This window comes from Euprymna scolopes, chromosome 23, assembly GCF_053919585.1.
Source record: "Euprymna scolopes isolate OS-2025 chromosome 23, ASM5391958v1, whole genome shotgun sequence".
NCBI classification, from domain to species: domain Eukaryota; kingdom Metazoa; phylum Mollusca; class Cephalopoda; order Sepiida; family Sepiolidae; genus Euprymna; species Euprymna scolopes.
The window spans coordinates 18299946-18325906 of record NC_136504.1 but is presented as its reverse complement, the minus strand read 5'-3'; the positions used below and the strand labels follow the sequence as shown (position 1 = coordinate 18325906).

At 33.1% G+C, this 25961-nt stretch overlaps 1 protein-coding gene across 31 annotated transcripts in view; it reads left to right on the top strand.

The window, feature by feature from the left end:
- The window catches only part of LOC145245781 (SMAD family member 4-like), a 474109-nt gene that overhangs the window by 292787 nt on the left and 155361 nt on the right, over positions 1-25961 (top strand). For all 31 annotated transcript variants that reach the window (XM_080107423.1, XM_080107427.1, XM_080107414.1 and 28 more), the window contains 2 exons: positions 21894-22339; positions 22748-22922. In XM_080107423.1, the coding sequence (XP_079963549.1) occupies positions 22091-22339; positions 22748-22922 (424 nt within the window). In that variant the 5' untranslated portion in view covers positions 21894-22090. The remainder of the gene's footprint in view (positions 1-21893; positions 22340-22747; positions 22923-25961) is intronic.

Sequence of the window (25961 nt, the reverse complement as noted above, 5' to 3'; positions counted from 1 at the left end):
GCAACGCCGGGTACCCCTCGCTAGTTTACCTTGTTAAAAATCACAATTCTGTTTATACCTTTTTTAAATTAAAAAAAAAAATGTTGGAATGAGAAGTGTGTGTGTGAAAACTTTCCTATGCCATCTTATAAATATGTCAATACAAAAAAATCTTGCAATCTTTATACATATTTAAAGTTAACAGATTTATGCATTTCCGCTTAGATATTCTTTATTGGCTATAAATCAATATCTCTCTTTGTTGGGGCTTTACCTTTTAACAAAACAACGTAAGGTGATCTCTTTTTTCCTGTTATATATATATCATTTTATGCCTTTTATGTTTTACTAGCCCTGGGTGGGGGGGGGATACCCGGCGTTGCCCGAGTGTTTGGAGGTGTGTGTGGTTGTTAATGAAAACCTAAGAATAAGCGAAGTAAAAAAAGAAAACAGAAAAACCAACGTTAAAACTTAAGCGGGGGGGGGGGATGAAAACATCGAAAAAAAAAAAACTAACATAAGGCAAACGAACGATGTTAAATGTATAAATTGAAAAAAAAAAACAAAAAAAAACAAAAGAAAACAGAAAAACGAACGTTAAAATTTCTGAAAAATAAAAACAAAACAAAACAAAAAACACGTGAAAAATGACTTAAGCCTGTTTCGATATTAAAAATTAAAAAATCGGTGGATACCCGGGTGTTTTTAGGTGTGTGTGGTCGGTCGGGGTGAGGGTATTAATGAAAACCTAAGAATAAGCAAAGTAAAAAAAAAACAAAAACAAACAGTAAAACGAACCCTGCTTCAATATTTAAATTTAAAAAAAAGAAAAAGACATCTCACACCATAATTCGAACCCAAAACGTTTAGATAATGACCCAACACTCTAACCAACTGAGCTAACACGACGTGCATGAAATTTAGTCAGTTCTTCAACTATTTAAACTAAATCAGGTCATGACGTCATCTGACGCATGCGTAGAACCGATCTCGTCATGAGATGACGGTTTTTGTTCCCCCCACCCCATAGAAAATTGTTGATTTCATGGTGAAAAAATTAACGTTATTGGCCAATTTTTCGATATTTTTCGGGCGAAGGATGGAGCTTTAATATGATACCAAGTTTGTTAATTTTTATTCTGTCTGTCGAAAGTTTGTAGCATACATACATACATGCACACATTTTCGCTTTTATGTATATAGATTTCTTTCCCCCCACCCCACCAATTCTTAGCATTATTGCTAAAGGAAATATCTTAGGAATTATTTTTCAACCGTTTAAAGAAAAACATTCTTTTTTTTTTTTTTTTTTTTTTTTAAATAAATCTGAAAATCCTTTTACCCAATATCCTATCTGTGTAAGCATTAGAATCTTAAACTTTTTAGAGATTTTATTTTATTTTTTTTTTGTGGGAAGGGATTATCTTAACTTAAAAGTAAGTTTTTCATAAAGATTTTGGTCCAAACCACGTTTCCTAAATGTTTCTCACCTATTCGTACATAAGGAATGCTTTTTGGTTACTTTTGTAACGCATTTAGTAATGAGCCTCATATTTTTTTTTTTTTCATTAGTATCGAACTTGGTTTCTCAATGATTTTTTATATTTTCATAAACAAAAGCTTTCTAATGTAGAAGTATTGAATCCATTAACTGTACCTCACGTAACCAGCATTTCTTGACACATATCTGGACATTAAAAAATAATACTGGGAGAAGTTGGATATCTTCGGCGCACATCGTTATATTTTTGGTGTTTTCTCGTATGGAGCCTTATCTAGACATTGGAAAAGGAACCTTATGCAATGGCATTAAACTTAAAAGGATATTCTTTTTATCAAATTTTTTTTTTTTTTCATTTTCTCTTAACAAACATCAAACAGTCTATATTACCACTGAAAGGTAAGGGGTTACTGTGATGCAAGTCAGATTTATAATGGGTAAGACAACCTGGGTGGAGAGATTTGGAGCAATATGTTTGTTCTCATTACATTTAAATTTCTGCATATTGATATGGTCAGGGGTACAGGGTGGGAATTTAAAGATAAGTAGTTTGAGGGCAAAGCTACTAGAGCAGGAGATCTTTTAGCATCTAGGAACCTCTACAGTGAAGGGGAGGGATTAAGCTTAACTGGCTCTGTATGATTTCATTTCTCTATAGCATGATGTTTGACCTAGAAAAGCAGACGTTTTTTTGAACATTTAATTTCAACGATTCTCACTTCCTTTGCCCTCTTAGCATAGCGGTAACATGTCATGTTTTCTTTTTTTACTTCACCTCAAGGCATCCGATTCGAGCCTACCTGCCTACCAAAACTTTTTCTTTCCCCTACACACACACACACAAACACCCGGACAACACTGGGTGCCCCCGCTAGTGTAATAAGGATTGAAGTCTGGTAGACAGTGGAGAATCTATTAAGTTAGCAACTTTATCTTTTTTTTTTTTTTAACTCTATCCAAAAAGAAGCTAATGACTTGTGTGCCAGCTCAGATGTGACAAGAGTACTTGATGCACAGGCTATGCCAAAGAGAATTATATTAAAAAGGATTTATATATTAATACCATCATCAATCATCAGTAGTTTGTCATATTTCGATGATGACACAACAGAGTATACTTAACACCTGTTGGCGTAAATGTGAAGCCAACTCAATTGCTTTGTTAAAGTCTTACTACAACTGACACATATGTAGGCTGCCTCAGAAGGTGAAGGTACTGGCTTCAGCTTGCGCAATCTCTTGTCTGTCCACAACTGTACATTTTTTTTCTTAATGGCGTCTGCTTGGCCAGTCACCATCTTCTTCCAAGACACAATCTTCAACATTTTCTTTCTCCAGTTATTATACTCCTTGATACTCTTTAGATGTCTCTTGAACACGTCTTTGTAGAGTAGTCATGATATTCCAGCTTTCCTTGGGCCTACTTTTAGCTCTGCATTGGTCGTCTGCTGCTCTCCATACATGTGACATGTTTCATCCACCTTAGCTGACACATGATGACCATTTCTTCAACACTGGACATACTTTCCCTTTCCAGGACTTGGAAATTTGATGCATGGTCTTTCCATGAGATGTTCATTAGTTGGCAAAGATGTCTGTGTTGTACCTTTTCAAAGAGTGTCCATGTTTCCGAGCCGTTGTAATTACAATCGCTCTGTAAACTTTTATCTTGGTTTTCAGATGGATTCATCTCTGGTCCGACAGATGACTTCTGTTTGCTGAAACTGCAGATTGAATTCTTTTCATTATTTCCGCATCTATAGTTCTGTTGTTGAACAATGCCCAAGTAGGTGAACTTGTCTACTTGGGTTAGTGGGGTGCCATTTAAAAAAAAAAAAAAAAAAAAATCGAGGATTCAACTTTGTGGTTTTCTTGGATTAGAACTTATGTTTTCTTGAAGTTGATTGTTAGTTTGAATCGTTTTGATGCTTCCGTAAAGCATGTCGGTAGATCTTGCTTTGAATACCATCATTACTACTAAAACGCATCACCTGTTATGGTATTTTAACTATTGTATCTTACCTTTGGTAGAATTTTAGTAAGCTGTAATATAGTATTTTATAATTAATCAATGAAAATATTTCTAGAATCACTGCAGAAAGAACCCCAACCCTAATCTGTTCACATGATAAATGTAACTATTGATTTGTATACATACATAAGGGTACTCATTACACTTCTTCGATAATGAGTCTCACTAGCCTGGTGTCTAAATTCTACATTATTTTAGAAAGTATTAGTTAGCTTCATCTTTTCCTCAATCTATCTACATGTTACAATCTTATAAGTTATAATTAAATCCTAATCACACGTGACTTGTTTTTGTTAATGAACTCCATTTGCATAGCACCTAAACTTAAAACTTGGATTTTTGCCATTTTGAAACTTAGTAAAAATCGCTAGTTTATTTGGTAAAAATCCTCAGCCTATCCACACAGTAAATATTATAAAAGATTTCATGTTTGAATGCACAGGAACACGCATCTCTTGTATTTTGGATAATGAACCTCACCTTTCTGGAATATGTCTGAAATGATTAATCTTGATATTTTCTCTACAGAACCACACCATCCAGAAGAAGTATATATAAAGTATTCTTTAGTTTGATCCAACACTGCTATCTATTGATGAAAATTTTTTTTTCAAAATAAAATGTTAAAATGAGTGACATAGCAGCCTGCAATATGGAACATAATGAGTAAAAATTAATCGAGATGTTAATATATCTTCTAAGGCAGGATGTTTGGCCAAATTCTGAGTTGGTTCCATGCTAATTAAGGCATTGTTAATATGATTCTGATGGAGGGGGGGGGCCTGAGACTCGTAACATTATTTGGATTAATGACCACTTCATATTATGTTGTCGACATCATCATCATCAGCGGTCACTCGTGTCCGAGTAAGACTGTCCTCTGTTGTGGCTTCTGTGGGTCCTCAGGTGAGCATAGAGCCCAATCCTAGACCCAATTTGTCTTGTGCAATTTGGGCAGATAAAGATAGTGGTGGTGGGGTGGGGTTGGGTATGTCTGGTTGATAATCTGTCCTTTCTGTGCTTGTGTTTATCTTCAGCAGCTTGATTTAGGTCACTACTATAAAGCGCAGCACCTCCATGCCAACCTGCTCCCGGCCACGTCCTCCCATGTCTCAAGGTCCATGTGAAACCGCTTTAGATTTGCTTTGATGTTGTCCGTATACCTCATCTTTTGGCCACCCTGGCCACGCTTTCCCTCAACAAGCTGAGAGTAGAAAATCTGTTTTGGGAGGCGGAGATCCGGCATTCGGACAACATGACCAGTCCATGTTGTCGATATAGGAGATAATTTGTACCAACACTATTCTTTTAATCAGCTACATATGTACACATTTTTATCCACAATGGAGATGTGTATCTGTTATGGTCAGTTTGCTAGTTATAAGCTCATGACCATTCTTCTCTAATTGCATTTAGACATTTCATTGCTGGTTTTGGTCAAATCTTGTGGTCAGTTACTGTCTTGAAGTACGTACTGCATTTAGTTTTCTTTTATTTATATTTCCAATCAGGTTATATTTAATGTCACTTTCATATTTGTTAAGTATATATTTTTTTCTGTTTAATTTTTATTATCTACTAGATGAACCCGGCATTACCCAGTATTAAATGTAATTTAAAATTCTTGTTAAAAAAAATAAAATTTAGTAGAAAAAAAAAAATGGAAAGAAATCGAGACGTGCATGCAAATATACTTTTTCAAAATAGTTTACTTGTAAGTACACATAAAATATAAAAAAAAAATACTCAAGCTGAGATCGAAACCAAAACCTAAAGATAGTGAGTCAAGTAAGGGGCTACTAATTGGGACCATTCCTAAAAAAGATTAATATGTGGGTTGATATTACATTTGAACTTCTGCGACACTACAGTTAGGGAAGCAGGTAGTTGAAAGGGAATTACAGTCTAGCTATTCTAGGGAAGAAGCTGTTAGAGTAGAAAGCTTTCTGACATTTAGGACCTCAACGGTGAGGGGGTATTATTAGCCCCCCCCCCTTCAGATGTATTCCATTTTAGGATGTATCTGACTCCTGTGCAAATACGTTGAGATTGATCAGCGTTTTTCCATGTCGTCATGGAATATTTCCAATATTATGAACTTTTTCATCTACATAAACACAATCTGCATTACATTATTGTATCTTATTTTGTAATATTTGCAGTTTACTATTGTGTGTGGATAATTTCAAGCTTCAATCTTAAGTATTAGGTTAGAGCAAAAATAATGTTTGTTTTTTTTTATATGTATTGGAACGTTAAAAAACAATATTATTTGCATCAACCTAATATTTCAAACTTAGAGAAATACAGTGTATATAACTCTGTATCTTTAATACTATGTGCCGAGACATAGAAATAATTAGGTTGAAATCTGAAGGCACAGTCAAATCATTAGAAGAGATTTCATTTTACCTTCATTAAAGCAAACATTTAGGAGCACGAAAATTCTAATATAACACCTGTTGTGACTACAGAGTTTGTACAGACTTGAAAAGTGTTTGAATTTTGACTTTTACCTCGAAAAGGCCTTATTTCTATTATTACCTTGAAAATATGGAAAATGTCTTGAAAAGCCTTGAAAATTGTATTTATGTCCAGTAAAAATTATTGTTGCAATATTAAAAATAAAATCTAAATAGATATTATTAAATTATTTTTTAAGTATTCATAAAAATACCATTAAAATATTTTTTAAATATAAGATCAAAAAACATTGTTTTGAAATTACATAGTAGTATTATGGATACAAGAGTTCCATCCCATTATCACAAAACTACCTAAGGTAGTTAAAGGAATGCAAGTCCTTTTTTGTTTTTTTTCTTTCAGTCTAGCCAGCAGTTATCACAATTTTTTTTTTTTTTCGCTTTTTTGGGGGTGGGCAAATCTCCCTCTATTTTTGCTTTCATTTATAATTTAAATTTTGGTGGAGGGGTCACTCCACAAAAAAAAAAAAAAAAAAAAAAAAAATTGTGATAACCTCTAAAATGAGGCCGGCTGGGTTTAAAAAAAAAAAATGGACAAGTCAATTTGGTTGATAATTTAAAAGCTGTTAAGAGTTAATATTTGAGATGAAATGAAAAGCATTTAAAACTACTTAAAAACACCAAAAATGGTGCAGGTAGATTGCAAAGTAATTTTGTCTATGGTAACATTTGTTATTTATTTGATATTTTTTAACCATTTTTCTGAATCGCTGTGGATTGTAAAAAAAAAAAAAAAAAAAAAAAAAAAAAAAATTGAATTTTGTCCGAAGATCTTGAAAATCTGTATGAACCCTTGACTAATGGTTTGGGCTGGCTCTTTTGGCAGTCTCTTAGAAAGTAGGTTTCTTTCTGTGCAAAACAGTTTCTCACTTAAAAATAAAAGAAGCTTCAGACATTGTTTAAAAATTTCAAGATCTTATTGCTTTTTTTATGATGCAATGTTAGGTAGTCGAGCAATTGCAATGCGTGAATAGAAGTTTGCAGCCATTGTATGTTTGTATATTATTTAAAATTACTTGGGTTCTCATCTTGATTGTTTTTTGCACAATGTTTCAGCCCATCACACTTTCTTGATGTATCTACTGAAACCAAGAGAATAGTTGTCTGAATTCAAATAGTAAAAATTATCAATTTTCATCTAAAACACACACACACACACACACACACACACACACACACACACACACACACACACACACACACACACACACAGAGAGAGAGAGAGAGGCGCTTTTTTGTTATTTTGTTTTTAAATTGTTTTCCTAAACTTATCCTTTTAGATTTAAAAAAAAAAATGTACGATAGTCATTGGGACAATAGCGTAGTAATCATTAGCAGTGGAAATTTGGTATCATTTAATATGACGGTCTGACAAATAGATGATTGTGTGTTTGTATATATAGTATTATTGATTGAAGTAAATAATTACATCACTTAATTTTTTTAATTGTTCTAAATTAACATTCATTTTGATAAATATGTAACAAACACTTTGTTATCCAGTGACTCATATTCTATTGAGACTTTTTTCTTTTATAGATTTTTTTTTTTAATTTAATTAAAACCAAGCTGGTGCTTTTGATTTGACAGGTGTGAAATTAGTTTAACCCTTTCAATCCGGATTGAGATTTATGCCCTCAGAGCAGATATGTTAATAATTTATTTGTTTGAACATTTTTTTATTTTCCTGAATTTTGTGTTTCTCTTTAGGGGGGGGGGGATCATTTACATTGTTTTCTTAGGACAATTGTTCTTATCAATGTTGCTATTTTATTTATGCCTTCCTCATATTTAAATAGAATTTGTGTGCATTGATGCTTTATTGTGTATTTAAAATGTCTATCGAGTATCATTAAAAAAAAAAAAAAAAAAAAGTGAAATTTTTTGTGGTCACTTGATTTAATATAGCAGTAAACAACCATTAAGATGAAAAAACAAATTTTGCTGAATATGATATAAACAAGTCATTATTTTTATGGGGTTAAAAAAATAAATGAATAAAATAATCTTTTTATTTTTTTTATGGTAATTGCTCCAGACAAGGCATGAAACTACTTGATGCGAGGAGGTAAAAAAATAACACTTTCAAGATGAAAAACTTGCCAATGAGTGTTAGATAGAATAGATTTGGACTCAGAAAACAGCAATTCTTTCCTCTTTGTCTGAAATATCATGAGGACTAAAAAACAATAAGGGAAGCAAGAGTTTGCAGCTGCCGAAAGTAAGCCCAAGATCTACTTTCTACTCTTACAGTTTAGTGTGGCTTATAAAGTTTGCCTACGTTTGCAATCATTTATTTGTCCAGAAAGCAAGTTACATTTTCTCTCTTTTTTTTTAACCAAATGAATGATCTAGCGTTGTAATACTTGGTGTGTTTTTTATTATTAGAATTCTTCTGACTACTGTTATCATCCTGAGAGCTATTTTCGCAGTGTTTCAGTCGATATAACCTACGGCCTCGTTCAAATGTATCTTGTTAAACTCGAAAATCTGCATGGGATTTCAAACTGAACCGTTTATTTAATCCATCTGGATAGCATATTTTTGTTCCATCGGCCAGAACTGGGTTGAAGTCTTAAGCAATTAACAATTGTATTTTAAGTATCGCCTGCACTGAGGATAGAACTTTCAACCTCAGGAAGAGTAACTTAACAACTGAATTTTACACAATAGATTTTCCACTACACCACAACACTCAAAATACAATTGCGAATTACTTAGAACTTCTACATAGTCATGGCTGATGGAACGAGAGGATGTAATCCCCATGTATTAAAGAAAGGCTTCCGTTCAAAATTCCATACATCTGAAGAATGTCAGAAGTTATGTCAACCAAAAGTAACACGCAAATCCTAAGCAATTAACAATTGTATTTTGAGTGTCGCTCGCACTGAGGATTGAACTTTCAACCTCCAGTAGTGTAGCTTTACAACTGAATTTTACCACTATGCTATGGGTCTTTAGTTTGTTTTGTTACCACCATCTTCAATGATTGTCTTGTGTGTTCGATCAATGATGTTAGTAATTACAATCAGCATTGGTGTAATATGTGCATAAGTTAGAAAAATAGGGGAGGGGAATGACTTCCAAAGTACACATTCTCTGGCCAGGTCTTTATATGTCTCCTTTTCTAAAGTCCATTCTGATAACTTTCTCCTGCATTTTTCCTAAACCTGCTACCTCAACTGTTCTACATCTACTAACCAAAAACTCATCCATTCTTTCCATCATTGAAATCTACTTTTTTGAACACATCTCTCCATACTGTCCTGATTTAATCTTCCCATGAGGTCACAAGATATTAACCTGCCTTTAAAACTCACATTATACACTAATCATGTCATTTCTCTTGATACAACACATGTCCTCAACTCTCAACTGCCATGTTTCATGTGTATATACCGTAAATGCATTACTCATGTTAATTGACATCCATATTTGAAAAGGAAAATACATTACTTCGGCAATCAAACATACAAATCTGCCCACATAACAGGATTCACCCAAGCTTGAAAAGTGTTTGACTTTTGCTTTGAAAAGGCCTTATTTTTATTACATTGAAAAATCTTTCAGAATTTGGAAAATGTCTTGAAAAGACCTTGAGAATCGTATTCTTTATGTCCAGTAAAAATTTGTGTTCCAATATTAAAAATAAAATTGACATAAGTACTATTAAATTATTTTTTTTAGTATTAATAAAAATACCTTTTGAAAATACATTGTTATGAAATGACATCGTATTGTGAATACAAGAGTTATGCCCGTTTATCACAAAACTATTTCATGTTTTCCATATAATAACATTGGGTAGTTTTGTGATTAAGGGATGTAACTTTTGTATCCACAATACCGGAAATTCAAAGTTTAACAGTAAAACGAAAACAACATAGATCAATGTACAATGGGGAAAATAACATTTAAGTGCACTTGGTTGGCCTAGTATAAGTCGATCAGGGAATATAAATTTGATTGACAGGTTTTGTATGTAAATAAAAATGACTTTTCCTGTTGTCAATTAAGTTTTTTGGTTTATTATATCATTGTCTATATATCAAATTTTGTTTTGAAAACTTGAATTTTGTCTAGAGAAGGCCTTGAAGAACTTTGAGAAGCCTTGAAAATGGACATTGAAAACTCTAAATAACCATCTATACCTTGATGATGACTTAAATCAAAACTGCCAGACATGAAGAAATGTATACCCAATGAATTTTAAATATTTCCTTTATTCTTTAGCTGAAGAATAGGAACTTTCAACTGCTGAGTTGATGCAAAAGAAAGAAAACAAAAATGGCAAACATTCTGAAGAGCATCCACTTCGTTTTCATCCACTTCGTTTTCATAAACTTTTATTTCAAAATTTACACGTGTATGACAACTCAGATTTACAATCTGAACAAAGAGGAAAAAATAACAGCATTTGGCCAAATCTTTCAAGTTTTCATGTGTTTTAACACTTGTTAAATGAAAATTAATTTTGGTTTTAATACAAATAGTTTGATATACATCAGCATTTGCAAGCAAAGCCGTGAAATTTGAGCCGGAGCAAAATTGTTTTAGGAATCAGATATTTTAATATTTTAAAGAGTCAGAGCTGAGTATTTTAGTTATCAACTCCACATCTCTATTTTTCAACAGTATCATATTCATAAAAGGCAGCAAATTCACACAGCCTTTAAAACCCATCATATTCTTCTAGATCAAAACCTTGTAAATAACCTTATTTATTCTAGATCAAAACCTTGTAAATAACCTTATTTATTCTAGATCAAAACCTTGTAAATAACCTTATTTATTCTAGATCAAAACCTTGTAAATAACCTTATTTATTCTAGATCAAAACCTTGTAAATAACCTTATTTATTCTAGATCAAAACCTTGTAAATAACCTTATTTATTCTAGATCAAAACCTTGTAAATAACCTTATTTATTCTAGATCAAAACCTTGTAAATAACCTTATTTATTCTAGATCAAAACCTTGTAAATAACCTTATTTATTCTAGATCAAAACCTTGTAAATAACCTTATTTATTCTAGATCAAAACCTTGTAAATAACCTTATTTATTCTAGATCAAAACCTTGTAAATAACCTTATTTATTCTAGATCAAAACCTTGTAAATAACCTTATTTATTCTAGATCAAAACCTTGTAAATAACCTTATTTATTCTAGATCAAAACCTTGTAAATAACCTTATTTATTCTAGATCAAAACCTTGTAAATAACCTTATTTAAGCTGAAATCAAGTGTTGATTCTAATTAGCTTTTATTTGTTGTTGGTGTATCAGGTTATTCGCAGTAGACTAAAATATTTCACTACAATTTATTAAAAAAAAAAAATACTTAATCCAACTCAGCAGTTTTCAGTATATAGAAATACTTAAATAGTTTATGAATAATCAGCTAAAATGAATAACTTGCAGTAAACATTATTATTCTTTACTTGTCCTTTTCTTAAATTTTCCTCTGCCCCCCCCCCAAGAAAAAAAATCACCGGTTGGTACAACTACTAGTAGTATTATATAAATTATGACTTAGATAGTTGGTATCTGTCGAACCTTTTAAAATTTCAGTCACAATACTTACGTTTATCTTACCGACTCTACAGGCCTATTTGCCAGATTGTAAAATGGTTCTAAGCATTTATTCGCAACATACAGGACATTTTGTCTTTCATTTATAAACTGATAACTCACCTTAAACTCGCCAGCCGTTTTCTAAAATGTTTTGCCTGTTTTATTCTTACACCTTCTTCAGGTACCTTTTACCAGGTTCAACAGCTAAAACGTGTGAAAATGATAACCCAAATAACAGTACCTCATCTCTTGAAATATTTTTCATCTATATAAGGATTCACAAAGCATATTTAAATAATAGACCATCTTTGAATCAGCTGCCGACAATAGAGATAAAAACTGATTTCCTTGTCCATGGTGAACATAGATGCTATTAAAAGCTGTTGCTTCAATTAGGTAGAGCTGAAACATTATTTAAATCTCCAGAGGGAGATAGGACAAAGAAAACCATTGTCGAAGCAATCATCTTTCTCGCCATACATAATTAGAATATTTCTTCTTCCCTAAAAGAACCAGAATGATGCATATCCTCATATTTTGTAACATGATTATCATAAATGGCAACATAACACTATTGTGGCAGAGCCACCCTATGAATTACATGACTGTCCATTGCTGCATTATGTAGATACATTTGACTTATCTGAAGTAAGACTGATATTCTTTTCATTTCCTTTTCTTCTATTAATGTGTCTGAATATCTCTATAATAAGATCTGTCATACTTAAGTGCCGATAGCATTTTTATTGCTAAACATGCAGATTGAATGGACACCTGCTTTTACATGCGTCCGATCATCTTTAAAGCCTGTCACGCTCAATTTTTTAATTATCATATCATCACATTTAATTTAATGTCCATTTTACATTAGTGTTTGGATTCTTCGGACTAATTTTTTCATCTTCAGTGTAATTTTCACAATGTTTTGGTTGATGTAATCTCTGACCTTCTTCAGGTGTATCTTGTTGAACTCTGGGAATGTTTCTGTCAAACTTTGGAATCTGCATGGAATTTTGAGTGGAACCCGTTATTTATTTCATGGGGGTAGCATGCTCTCGTCCCATCAGCCATGACTGAATAGAGGTCCTAAGTAATTCACAATTGTATGTTTCAGTGTAATCCACACTGAGAATTGAACCTTTGCCCGAAGAATCCAAATAATATAAATAACTAATCCTTATCTCAAAAATTCAGAAATATAAGTCGATTTTACATGTTGACATGTGTGGCTTTAAGAATTTTTCTTGACTAAAGTTTCTTGACCCAGGCCTGTATTTATCTTTTGTTTTCTTAAATCCATTGTTATTGCTTTATCTTGCATATTCCTTGACCTTTTCTTGTGAACTGACCATGCTACTTAAATTGTTGTACATCTACTAACTCAACAACTCTCATTTATTTTATCAATGTGACCATACCATTGAAGACTCCTGTTATGTATATGTCTTTATTTTACCCAAATTAAACCTTCCTCTGATTCCATGAGATTTATCACATCTTTAAAATCCACATTACACATCTATCATATTCTTCTATTTCTCTCCATGCAATTCATGTTGTCAACTGTCACTGGCTGGATTTCACTTCCATACACATGCCTGGTAGACTCTTCTCTTGATTGACAATAGTAACACTCTGCTAGTTCCATGAATTTACTATCTCTCTCCTAATTTTTAAAATGACACTAACACCCTGCTCCTTCAAACGTAATAAAACTTCTGGACAACTTTAATAGCTTTGCCATCCAAATATACTTACTTTCTTCACAACCAAGTTATCGTCAGTTTTCATTGTCTTAGATTTCTTGCATATAAACTGGTTGTTATCTGTCAATCTACCAGTAATTCCATTGCATTTGTATGTCCAATTTTTGGAATAAAAAAAATAATAAAAATAGTTACATCCAATTGGGAACTTTCCTCATTTTGGCAAATTTCACACACTACAGCCACTGATCATAACTTGGGTCTTGCTAGCATTCACTCTCAGACTTTTATTTTCCATAGCATTCCTGCAAGTTTTTAAGTAAGCATTCCATAGTTTCACAGAAAGTGATGATGATGATGCTCGTCCGTCATTGTCGATGAAGACCACAACAATCACTGGTTTGTAGTTGATTGGATTTAGTGGATCTGCAGATGACTTGTCAGGCCAATGCAGGCTTGAAAGTATCGGGCCTAGGTGGAGCATCCATGGTCTGTAGCTGTTATTGAGGTACTTGCACTTGATTTGCAGAGTATGCACTTTCTCCTTTAATCCAAATGGTTTGTTTCTGCTTTCATGAAGCCTCTGTTAATTGACTCATGCCACTCACATCTGTTCTTTGCTAGCACTTTCCACAATTCGGTACATATGTGCCTATGGCTTTGAGAGACACCTTTAGATTGTCTTTGAAGTTTCTTCTGGCCACCTACATGTCCTTTTTTTCCACTTGAAAGTTCACCATACAGGAGTTGCTTTGGGAGACATTCATCTGACATGCGCATAACATGTCCAGCCCAACAAACCTGGAACTTCTGAAGCAATGTGAAGGGAAATGGTAGTTTGGCCCTTTCCAAAACATCAGTGTCTGGGATCTTGTCTTGCCATTTGATCATGATTTTTCTGAGACGGACCATGTGAAAGTTTCTATGCATATTTGGCATAGATAGCCCAAGTCCCATAAGCATACAGCAATGTAGTAATGAGAAGTCTGGTACACTTGCAGTTTGGTTTCAAGACAGACACCTTTGTGTTCCCAGAAAGTAATAAAATATTAGTATACAGAATCTTTTCCGGACAAAACTCCCTGAACAATACTGTAAAGACACAAATGAAAAGCAACAAACTCAGTATAACACTGTAAAACTGTCGCTAAATGTGTTGTTAATTCAAACACAACTTTGAGCGGTTTTTATACATTGTTTGTAAAAGCTTTATTAACCCTTAGTTTGTGCAAAACCCACATTTTAAATGGCGATTTCATTAAGCACATGGATTGAATGAATTCATCTTAAGAATATTTGTCCATTTTCATTCTGTAAAAAATTAATTTCCCATGTTTTAGTTGCTATATCCACAGGCTATTTTTTTTTCCGTGCCTATTTCAATTGGCAGCACCGTGCAAAAGTCAATATTCAATGTATAGACTGTAGAGAGACACCATTCTTTCATCCATATTTACTTAATTAGGACTTGTTCTCTAAACATCATTTGCTTAGATTAAAATTTGTCCATGCATGGTAAACGGCATCTTAATTACGACAGCAAATGCTGCAAAAAGTAATCAAATTCATGACTTAGATCACAAAAATTTAAATAAACTAATGTTCTGAAATCTGGGATTATAACAATCAAATTTTTGTAGCCATCAAATGTACTCGGCATTTAGCACTATTTATTGATATATATTTTGGATGCAGATACTATTCCACGAGTTCAGATAAACATATTTTAGATTTTAAGCTGGGTCACAAGCAAAAATATTTCTGGAGTTTGAGTTTTAATTATTGATTGCCTTAACATTGTCATCAACCGTCTTTTGATCTGGTGAGGTTGCTTATAATGTAAGTCAGTTGCATCATGGGATACAGTCGCTGTTTTAAAGTTTTTATTACTTATATTTTCTGGTAGGTAAGTGATAGAGGTTCTCTTGAAAAAGAAAAAAAAATCTCTGAAAATACCATGGAAAAACATAAGTCAAACAATAGTTTCTATTTCCTTGCCTCCCCACGAGAGCAGAGTTAGACACATGGTCAGTTTTTAATGTGGGGAAAATCCAGCTCCCAAAAAGGGGTACTCTGGATAGGACCCCCCCCCCCCAAAAAAAAAAAATGCCTCAGTCATGAAGGATTTCTCTCCCACTGATCAAGGACAGAAAAGGTGAAGTGTATCATGTGATCTTGGCCTGCAGGCCAAGGTAACGGCAGTGTTTCGGAAGTTTATGATTAAAACTTCAAACTTATCAATTTTTAAATAATCAAACTTTTTACTGAATGGAGCCAAGAATTACAGTTTTAGGGACAAATTTGATAATTTTTGGTCCCCTAACAAAAGGAGGGTGGACCTGTAAATTCACCCTTGTTCGTTCGTCCGTCTGCACTTTTCTCAATAACTATGCTTTGGAATTTTTTGAAATTTTGCACAAACACTGAACATGATATGAGTAAAAAGTAACAGAACGGATTTTCCAGGACCCCCCCCCCCGGTGCCTTTTGGGCTAAAATGGCTAAAATCGACACTATTGTGCTTATTAAAGAAAGAAAAATTGATACTTTAGATTTTTATAAAACATTCTGAAAAGTTGTAACTGATTTCTATATAATTTTGTTTGTCTGTACTTTGCGATAACTCTTGATAACTCAGGGGCTCTTTTAGGGCTAATAAAAACACTCCATTTTTGGGACTATTTTACCATATTTGTCCAAAATTTTCAGTGTATGTCTATTTAGCAGTTTTGCATGGTGCTGAACTCAAATTGAAATATGTTAAGGCCTTGGGGACTTTTGGGGCTAAATGAGGAGGAGGGTGCAAATGGACCTAATCTTTTTTTTTTTTTTTTTTTTGCATAGTGCAGAACTCAAATTTACATATGTTAAGACCTAAAACTGCACCGTTTGTTCATTTTCACCAGGATTTGACGTCCCTTGGGGACTTTTGGAGGCTAAATGAGGGGAGGGGTGCTGAACGTAGTCATTTTTTTTTATGCTTTGTTCACTGTGCACTCGTGGGGGACGATGCATGCTTCACTTGTTTTATATTCTTTTCTGAACCATTTGAAGTATTTAATGAAATATAACGGGTAGCTGTTTGTGTAATGAAAATCACGAACATCTGAAATATTGGAAGATGATTCATACCGGATTAAAAAATTTGAAAATCTTAGCTGTGAGCTGGAGATGTGGAAGTATTAGGTAGTAGGAGGGATTATAAGTCATTCTGACTGTGTCCATACAAATAAATTTCTCAAGAAGCTGCAAAAAAGTGTGCAGCACGACTTAGGGAATGGAATTTCAACCATGAAGAATTGGCTGAACAAGGACCTTCACTACTCCTTATAAGAGTCACTTCCAAGACAAATATTACATATTCTGTATCTGTAGTGTTAGGAGACCATCTTCTCCTTTTTTGGGAAGCAGGAGTAGTGTACTATCCATTCTGTTATATCATCCTCCCAAGCATTATCTTCTTTAGAGGTCAATGTATTATATGTTCATTCACAGTATAATCTTACCAGCCTAGCAAAAATATAAGAGCAGGGAACATGTTTTTGCTAGTTATGTATCGCATCACAATATTTTGAGCTTTACAACATATTGAATATCAGTCGGATAAGACTGATTTGTCATATTTGTTTGTGCTTCTAACTGCAATAGCAAAAATCTTATGAAAAATGAGAGAAGTTTTGTGTGATGAGGTGGGTTGAGAAATAAATGGAGAGTGGGAAATCGATAATTTAGCGGAACCTGGCCCGTTGTAAGAATATCCATTATGTGCAGTGGAGTTGATAAAACGATTTAATGAAGCATAACTACTGAAACATTTGCTCAGAAGGAGGAGGGATGCTGAGGAGATGGGATTGCAACTAGTGCTGTCTTTCCTCAACCCCTCAAACTATTTGGGGAGATTTTGTATTAGAGATGGTTAGAGAGGAAAGTGAAGCGCAAAGTGGGCAAAATACTGCTAAGTCTTGATGCTAGGCTTCTCAAACAAATATTCTTTCTATTTATTTCAAAAACCCATTTTTCATTCTGTAATAGATTTGAACTTAAGCCAAAATATCTATCACTGTCAAATGATTCTTTTTTCTTGTATGTGTGTGTGTGGGGGGGGGGTATAATAAAAATAATTTTGGAGACTTATCTATTAAAAAGGTATATTTGTAACCTTTTTTTTTTTTTTTGACTAAGTTAATATGAATATCTGATTTGCAAAGTTTTGTGTTAATATGATGTATGAGGTATTCTGTTTTAATATTTTATTTTCTTCTGATGTTTCATATTTTAATCATAATATTTAAACAAAAAATATGAGTTGTCTAAATATGATGTATGTGTTGGTATCATAGTTTCCAAACATAAAAATCTGTAAAATATTTCAAATGTATTTAATAATGGCAAGATTATTCACCAACACATGTATGAGTAATTTGTTTTTAATTTTTTATACATATTTATACAAGAAGTTTGATGATCTGTTATCATGAGTTTGAAGTAGACTTAAATTTAATGCATCTAAAACCAAGCTTCTCTCTTTTCATCATTATTGTTCTGACTCTCATCTTGAAATATAATCTAAAAACAGATGGATATCAAAGCTATAAAAATTAACACGATTACATGTATAAATGTATATTTGTGAATGTGTAGAGAAGCACTTTAAGTTGACTTATGCCTGCCAAGTACATTTTTTTAAAAAGTTTTTTAATTTTGATCTCTAAACAACTGTTTACTGTTAAAAATTAAAAAAATTTGTTTCACAAGTTCAAATCTCTTGTATATCAAGTTTCAAGTCTGTAGATCCAAAAAGTGGCAGGTTTGGTATAGATCATTCCACACACTGGCAAGTTCACTTGTATATACCTGTTATATCGATTGGTTTCTTAGTAAATCCAATGAAACTTGTGTGATTATTAAAGAAGGCTCGATCCAGGACAGAGCTGGTATATAGTCTATTTATTGTACAAACATTATTGGTAGTATATGTGCATACATGTTTTAGTCCCAATTAAGCCCCAATTCAGGGGCAGCACTTCATCAGATCTAAAAAGAATTGATATTCTCATGTTTGTACAATAAATAGACATATATTTTCTACAAAAAACAAAAAAACAAACCTTTGAAGCATAACTGAATCCTCAGGCAAGTATAGTTTAAAATCAGTTATTCCAAATGTAAAATTTTACTTATATATATCAGTGAAAGACACAGAATTGTTTGTTAACCAGAGTTTCACTGTTGTTCCAGCATGAGGCAGAAAAGATTGATTGTTGAATCAGAACCTGTTAGATCTGCCTTTGTGCACAGCTACGGTTCTTGTGTGGCATTATTGGGAGATTTCAGTATTGACTAAAGGGTGAGATTACCAACTTATCATCTGATTGTGGTTAATTGGCAGATGTTGGATGTCTTTGAGATGACTTCCTCTGTTGCGTCTTGTGTTGCTGGTGAGTTGGCTGATATTTTCAATCAACACCTCAACCTAAACTCTCTGCCATCTGTTTTGTTGCAGTGCAATCTTCATTAATATGAGCATGCAGCTCGTCATCTCGAGGAGGAGCTTAAAATATAATCCTTCCCTACTTCTCTGCCTGAGTGGTACAAGCGTATCGGTGGACAGTTGTGGATATGGATGACAACTATCAAAGTGGACTCAACTGAGCTGTCACGTCAACAAGTGATCAGATTTTAATGATGGAATCATGATATGAGATATGGTGCAGGCTGATTGGGTTAAACTAGCTTAACCCAATCAGGGTGAACACCATTGCAATAACTATATTTAAAAAAAACAATTTATTTTGTCAGTTTAAGTGATTTTGAAGAATCATTTTTTTTAATTTTTATTATTTAAAAAAACCTTTACTTTATTTTTAACACTGCAATTTAAGAAATTTTTATTACGAAAACTTCAAATAACACAATTTTTCTACACATCAAGAATGCCAGCTCTATATTGTAGGATGCTTAATAATGAAAAAACGTTCACATTCAACTATAAGAATTTTTGCTTTATCAAAGCGCCCCCCTCTCTCCATAATTGTGTTGTTGTGACTTATGACATCAGATACAGAATCCTGATTAATGTTGTCTGAAATTCTTACTTCAGACAACAATATTATTTGCAGTTAAATGGATGTCAGCATTATTCACAAGCTACTTATTTTTTTTTTAATTGCACTTTGGGAGGTGAAGGCAGTAGCAATTCGTTTATTAAGATTGTTTACTTAAACTGTTTATCGTTTTCAAAAAAAAAAAAAATCTTTAACAGCTTCCCCTTTAAACGATAAGTCAAGCTATAAAAAAAAAAAAATCAATACTCTTTACAAACCAAATATTAAAAATTAAAAAATATCAGTTAAATTGGCAACGGGCATTTATTAGAAAAACAAAATGAATAAAACACTTCCCCATTATATTTTAAAGTAGGATTGGTGGTGATTGTGGAGGGGGGCATCGATAATTTGTTTTTCATAATTAGATGTTTTTGATATTTTTAATGCTTCTACAATTTGAACTAGGCTACTCCTAGGCTTGTTTGTCTTTATTTTTTCTCATCCTCAGTTTTAGGTTTACTTTAACAAAAGTCAGTTGGATTTGTTTCAAATTATGTAGAAGCACAGAAATAAATCTTGTATACTGTGATACCTTGCTTTAACACAAAATATCTTATGTATATTTTTTTATAGTTGAATCCTTCTATATTCTGTTCAGGGCAACTGTGGACTTAGTCACTGCAGGGAAGTATGTGAAGCTCCCTCCCTGTGGCATGTTTCTGATTAGAGTAGGTAATCAATTGATTTGATTGAAAAATAGTTGATTTCACCGATTTCGATGACAAATATATTTAAAGCGTGAAATATTCATTAATCCTCATTCAATCAACATTCTGATGCCCATCTGCCATCAATTGAAATGGATGGCTCTCATCTTGGGGAGGCTCCATGTTTTGGCAAGCTCCTGGGCTGGACCTTTACTCCTGATCTAAAATGGAATATCTACATCAAATCCGTTGCCAAGATTGCTGGAAAAAATAATGGGATCCTTCTATCAATCCAGTAGATATCTATTTACTGATGCAATTCTCTACCTATATAAGAGCCAGGTACATCCAAGGATGGAGTATTGCTGTCACATCTGGGCAGGAGCTGCTAGGAAGGTCTTATCTTGCCTTGACAGAGTTCAGAATAGACTTTGTAGCCTAGTGGGTGATGCCCTTTTCTCTTCCCTGCAACATCTTTCTCACAGAAGAGACGTTGCAAGCCTGTTTCTGTTTTATTATTTTCATGGCAAGTGCCAATCTGAGCTCCAATCTATGGTCCCCCTTGCCAAACATTCATGAGAAACACTCGTTTGGCTCTAAACACTATCAATAATTCCCCCCCCCACTCTTTATCTGTGTCTAAACCTAAACGTAGATTCCATGAACAAAGCTTCTTTCTTAGAAGTGCACACCTGTGGAACTCTCTTCCGTTTACTTGCTTTCCAGCTGATTACAATATGGTCGTCTTCAAGTCTAATGTAAACAAGTTCTTGCTGAGCCGTTCCCCTTAAGCAATCCACTTTACCAAATTTACACTTCTGACAATTACTATATTGTCCCTTTGACCACTGTTTAACTCTTATCCTCAAGTGACGTCTGGGCTGACTCCTTTGTAAAAAAAAAAAATCCTGGAAAAAGAACTTTATCTGTGTGTGTGTGTGTGAATTTGTTCCTTATGGACTCCAAAATGGCTGGGCAGATTTTTTTATTTTATTTTTTTTTTTATTTCACACAATGTACTCTAAATGTCTGGAAGAGTTCTTAAAAAGATTTTATATTGGAATGCCATTGATAAATATTAATAATTGAAAAAATTTGATTAAAGAAGAAACAGTCTGCTTTTGATCCATGTTATACATTCTAACCACAAGTGAATTTAAGAAATTCTAGCATCACACAAGAGCCTGGTGTATAAAATCAAACGTAGGTTCTTTGATAAAACGGATACATTCACAATAAATGTTTTTGTTTAGAATGCAAGTGAACCATGATGCCTAATTTTTGCATTTTAAACTTTAATTCAAGCCATTTTATAAATTCTTTTTAATAAAATCAACAATTTTGTGAACTTAGTCACTGCGAGGGAAACATGTGAAGCTTCCTCTCGATGCACTGCAGTGAATCCTCAACTAAAGGGGCCAATCAATCAATTTGATTGATAAATGGGCGACTTCACCGATTGCGATGACAATAAATGTATTGGAAGTGTAGAACATTTATTGATCCTCATTCAATCTCTGGCAATGTTGGGTCTCTCTGCTAGTGTGTGTGCATATTGAGTTGAGTGTGTGAGTTGCCAACCCTGCAGGTTTATTAAAAAAAAAAAAAAAAGAAATCACCTTTTTTATCAAAGCCAAAAGTCACACTAGTATAACATAATTTGTGGCAATAACTAATTTGCTCGTTTAATATATGTTGAATTACTGCCACAGAAAAAGGAAAATTATTTTGAAATATTTAACCAAAATGTCTTTAATACACTTGATTTTTTTTGGGGGGGGTTAAAAATTTTCTTCATGCTGTAAAATTATTGATTAAAATGTTTCTAATTTCATATTTTTATCTTTTTTTTTTTTCAGATTTTGTTCTCCCAGTTAATGCCAAAACTGGAGGGGACTGTCTCTCTCACCTCCGTTGGAAATAACTACTAAATTACCTCAGTCCACGGCGTTTGGCTGCGGCCACGGCGTGTGACAAACAAAACAAACAAAAAAACAAACAAACAAAAAACAAACAAAACAAAAAAGGTTGAAAAGACAACAAAATAGAAGTCACGATGCATACTGCCATAACAAGTCAGGCACCGACATCAGCAGATGCTTGCTTGAGCATCGTGCACAGCCTCATGTGTCACCGTCAAGGTGGTGAGAGTGAAAGCTTTGCTAAACGGGCAATTGAAAGCTTGGTCAAGAAGCTCAAGGAAAAAAGAGATGAACTAGATAGTCTGATAACTGCCATTACAACAAATGGGGCACATCCCACTAAATGTGTAACAATTCAACGGACACTCGATGGACGATTACAGGTAAGACAGAACCTTTTAACAAATTTTTTGGATTTCATTAATTTTTATTCTTATTCATTAACTTATATTCTATGCATATGTATCTCCATGTCTAATGAATTATCTTTTTTTTTTTTTTAAATCTTTTTTTTTTGTCTTTGATATTTCTCCTATCCCTGCTACGTTTCACCTTTTTCTGTTTTGTTTCGTATGTTCCTTTTTTGTATCTGCCACCTATATCCCAATGTCTCCGATTCGCTATGTGTCCCTGGGATCTCCTTCCCCCCTCACACTCCACTGTCTTCTACCCTACGCCCATGCAGAACTGTCTCCTGCCCTTGTGCGCTGATGTGTCTCCCACCCTGTTTTTTTTTATGTATAATATATATATATATATTTATTTAAGTCTTTCTTCCATTTTGTTTTCAGGTTGCTGGACGAAAAGGTTTCCCACATGTCATTTATGCAAGAATTTGGCGTTGGCCAGATTTACATAAAAACGAGCTTAAACATGCAAAATTCTGTCAGTATGCTTTTGATATCAAAGCAGACAGTGTTTGTGTCAATCCATATCATTATGAAAGGGTAGTTTCTCCTGGAATTGGTAAGTAATCTTCTATTTTTATTCTTCATTGGTGTTAATGCTCATGACTGTTTCGCTTAACAATTGCTGACATGAAAATTGACTTAATCTGAAAAAGATATGCAAAAGAATATATATGAAATAGTATTAGAATAAGAGTTTTGCAATAAATGTTTTCTACTCTAACACTAGTTACTATGTTTTAAGTGTCTAGACCACAGATGTTGAAGGGTGACACACACCCAAGTTGGAACAATAATAAACAATAAAGCCTCTGATCATGTTAAGAAAAAAAAAAAAAAAGTACTGTGATGAGATATGTACTCGATTATTTCGCAAATACCTATGAAAACAATTTCACAGATATGAAAACATGACTGAAGTCTATTTATATACTAACAAATGTACCTGGCATTGCCCAATGTTAAACGTCACGTTAAATTACTTTAAAAATGAAGTTAAAAAAAAAAAAAAAAACTGAAACAGTTAACTTCTTGTAATACTCGAGCTGAGATCGAAACTAAACCCTAAAGACAGTGAGTCAAGTATGATAACCATTAGGCCAGCTTGCCACAATCTGACCTACTTATTCTTAACATAAGTAACGATTTGCACATGCATGACAAATAAAAATCAGACCCCCAACTATCAATTTTTCAATTTTGACCCCTTAGCATCCTCTTTTTTCCGGATGAAAACTGATTAAAAACTTTTCTACATGTCTGAATACCCTATATACCAAATTGAGTCTGGAGGTAAAAAGTTTGTTGAGTATATAGGTTGAGAATCGTCCTCACATACACATTCACACTTTTATAGATATATGTAGATGATCAATTTCGTTTACGCTTGAATTTAGATTTTCTTCAAATTCATTAAGTCAAAAAAGAATTCAAAATGAATTTGAAAAAATGAATCACGTTTTAATTACTCGGCATTCCTCTCTTAATGATTTTAGTGTTAAGTATTGGAAATTAATATTTCAAGCATTTCTTTAGCAATAGAAAATTAAAATTCTAGTTAAGCATTGTCAAACATATTGCTCGTTAGCTTTTCTGACCCGTGGCTTTATTTAAGTTGAGCTAATAACTATATTTAGAAATAATGTTTTATTAATATTATTACTTAATGTGACATCTATATGATAAAAATATAGTTTCTGTTTGCTTGTTGGGATATAAACTCTTGAAAGTTTTTTTTTTTTTTTTTTTTTTTGTTTGATTGATTTGTTACCATCCATAACTGTAAAAATTTGGAAAGAACTTGGAGAAATGTATCTCATTTAAAATGAAGGCGGGAAGCGGAGGCTACAATATTATCAGTGAGTGGGTGTCTATGCTTAGCATCTTTAAAAATAAAATAGCATTTCGTTTTAGTTTATTTATAACTTAAGAATTATATTAGAAAGAAAAATAATAAAAAAGGGGTTTGAGTCAAAATGCACCTATTGGATTTTAGAGAAACAAAGATTGTAAATTTGGCAAAATTTATTTCGGTTAATGTCACTTTAATACATTCTTCAGTCACATTCGTGAAATGGAATTCTATAAAATGGGAACACAAGAATGAAAATACTAATATGATGAAGGTGGAATGCAAAATGATGTAATTTTTCTTATTTAATCTTGAGTAATGCAAACTACTCCTGCATCACAGAAACCACTTGTAGATCTGCCAAACAGCCTTAATAACCAATTCTGCCCCTAATGTTACTATTCCTAGACATTGCACCCATATCATGTTACCTAGCACCTTCTCTACTCTTCTGATGAGAATCATTAGGCTTCGAAATGCCATGCCGTAAAGAGTTCCGATTTACCCAGCACCCCTAAATAAAGGTGCACTTTATTGAATAAATGAATAAATCTGTATATATTAATATATAGTTTTTATACCTTCATTTTCCTTTCCTGTTTACTTCTAAATAAGATCCAATACAATTTTGTTGAGCTTTGTATTATCCCGATAATTTTTACTCTTCAAGAATTGATTTTATCTTCCTTTAACTTCCACATTTATTTGTGTGTGTATGCACACATATATATATATATATATATATATATATATATATATATATATATGTTACTACAAATTCTAACCTGCAATATTTGGTATTAGTATCCCTGGGATTTAAACCGTTGAGACCATATCTGACTAAACTTACTGTATATGTCTACTGATTTGATATAATATAGAATTTAACTTCTCTGCTTTTCCATGGTCCTGGATATGACCTTAAACTATATCTGATGATGAGGCTCCAGCTTGCGAGCTTTGGGGAGTGTGGAGGCACCCCTTAATTGCCATTGCTCCCAGGTCCACTCTGACCCAGAGTGGTAGTGCCTATTAGGATCCCAACTATGGGTTAAATAGAAACCGTCTTGAAAAAAAGAAATATATTCTATTAAAATTTTTTTCTTCAAAATCACTGGATTCAGCATTAAATAACCTGAAAAGGGTTGATATGCCGTAAAGCAAAAACAACCAACCATCTGCTTTCCCATATTAATTTATGGTGGCCTAAGAGTTGAATACCAGGCTGCAGAGTCAAAGGTAACTTTAAAACTTTGTTTGAATCCTTTGACTGATGGTAATTATCATTTCATACACTGAAGATTGTATAAGCATAAAAATGATTGTGCGTATGTAATATATAAACATTTAATTATATTGTATAATAATAAAGAAGTCATAAAACGATTTATGTAAACATTTACAGGTTAATTATATTATTTTATACATATTAAATTTCTATGCACCTAATAAAATGGTGTCTTTAACATTTGAAGGTCAGTTATATACCATTTAATACCCAACTCTTCTAAACCTTTCAAAATGGACTTGTGGATACCTTTGCTATGAAAGATTCAATTACTTTTCTCTAAGAAATACCTACACCCATACTTTACTTGCACCATTTTCTAAACTATCTTTATATTAATGAAATTTTAAGACACATTCATGTGTGTCTGTTCTCACAATTGTGACTTAGACATTAAATTATTATTAATTGAATGTATGGATCAGGCCATTTGGTTCTACTGCAGATATCATAATGAT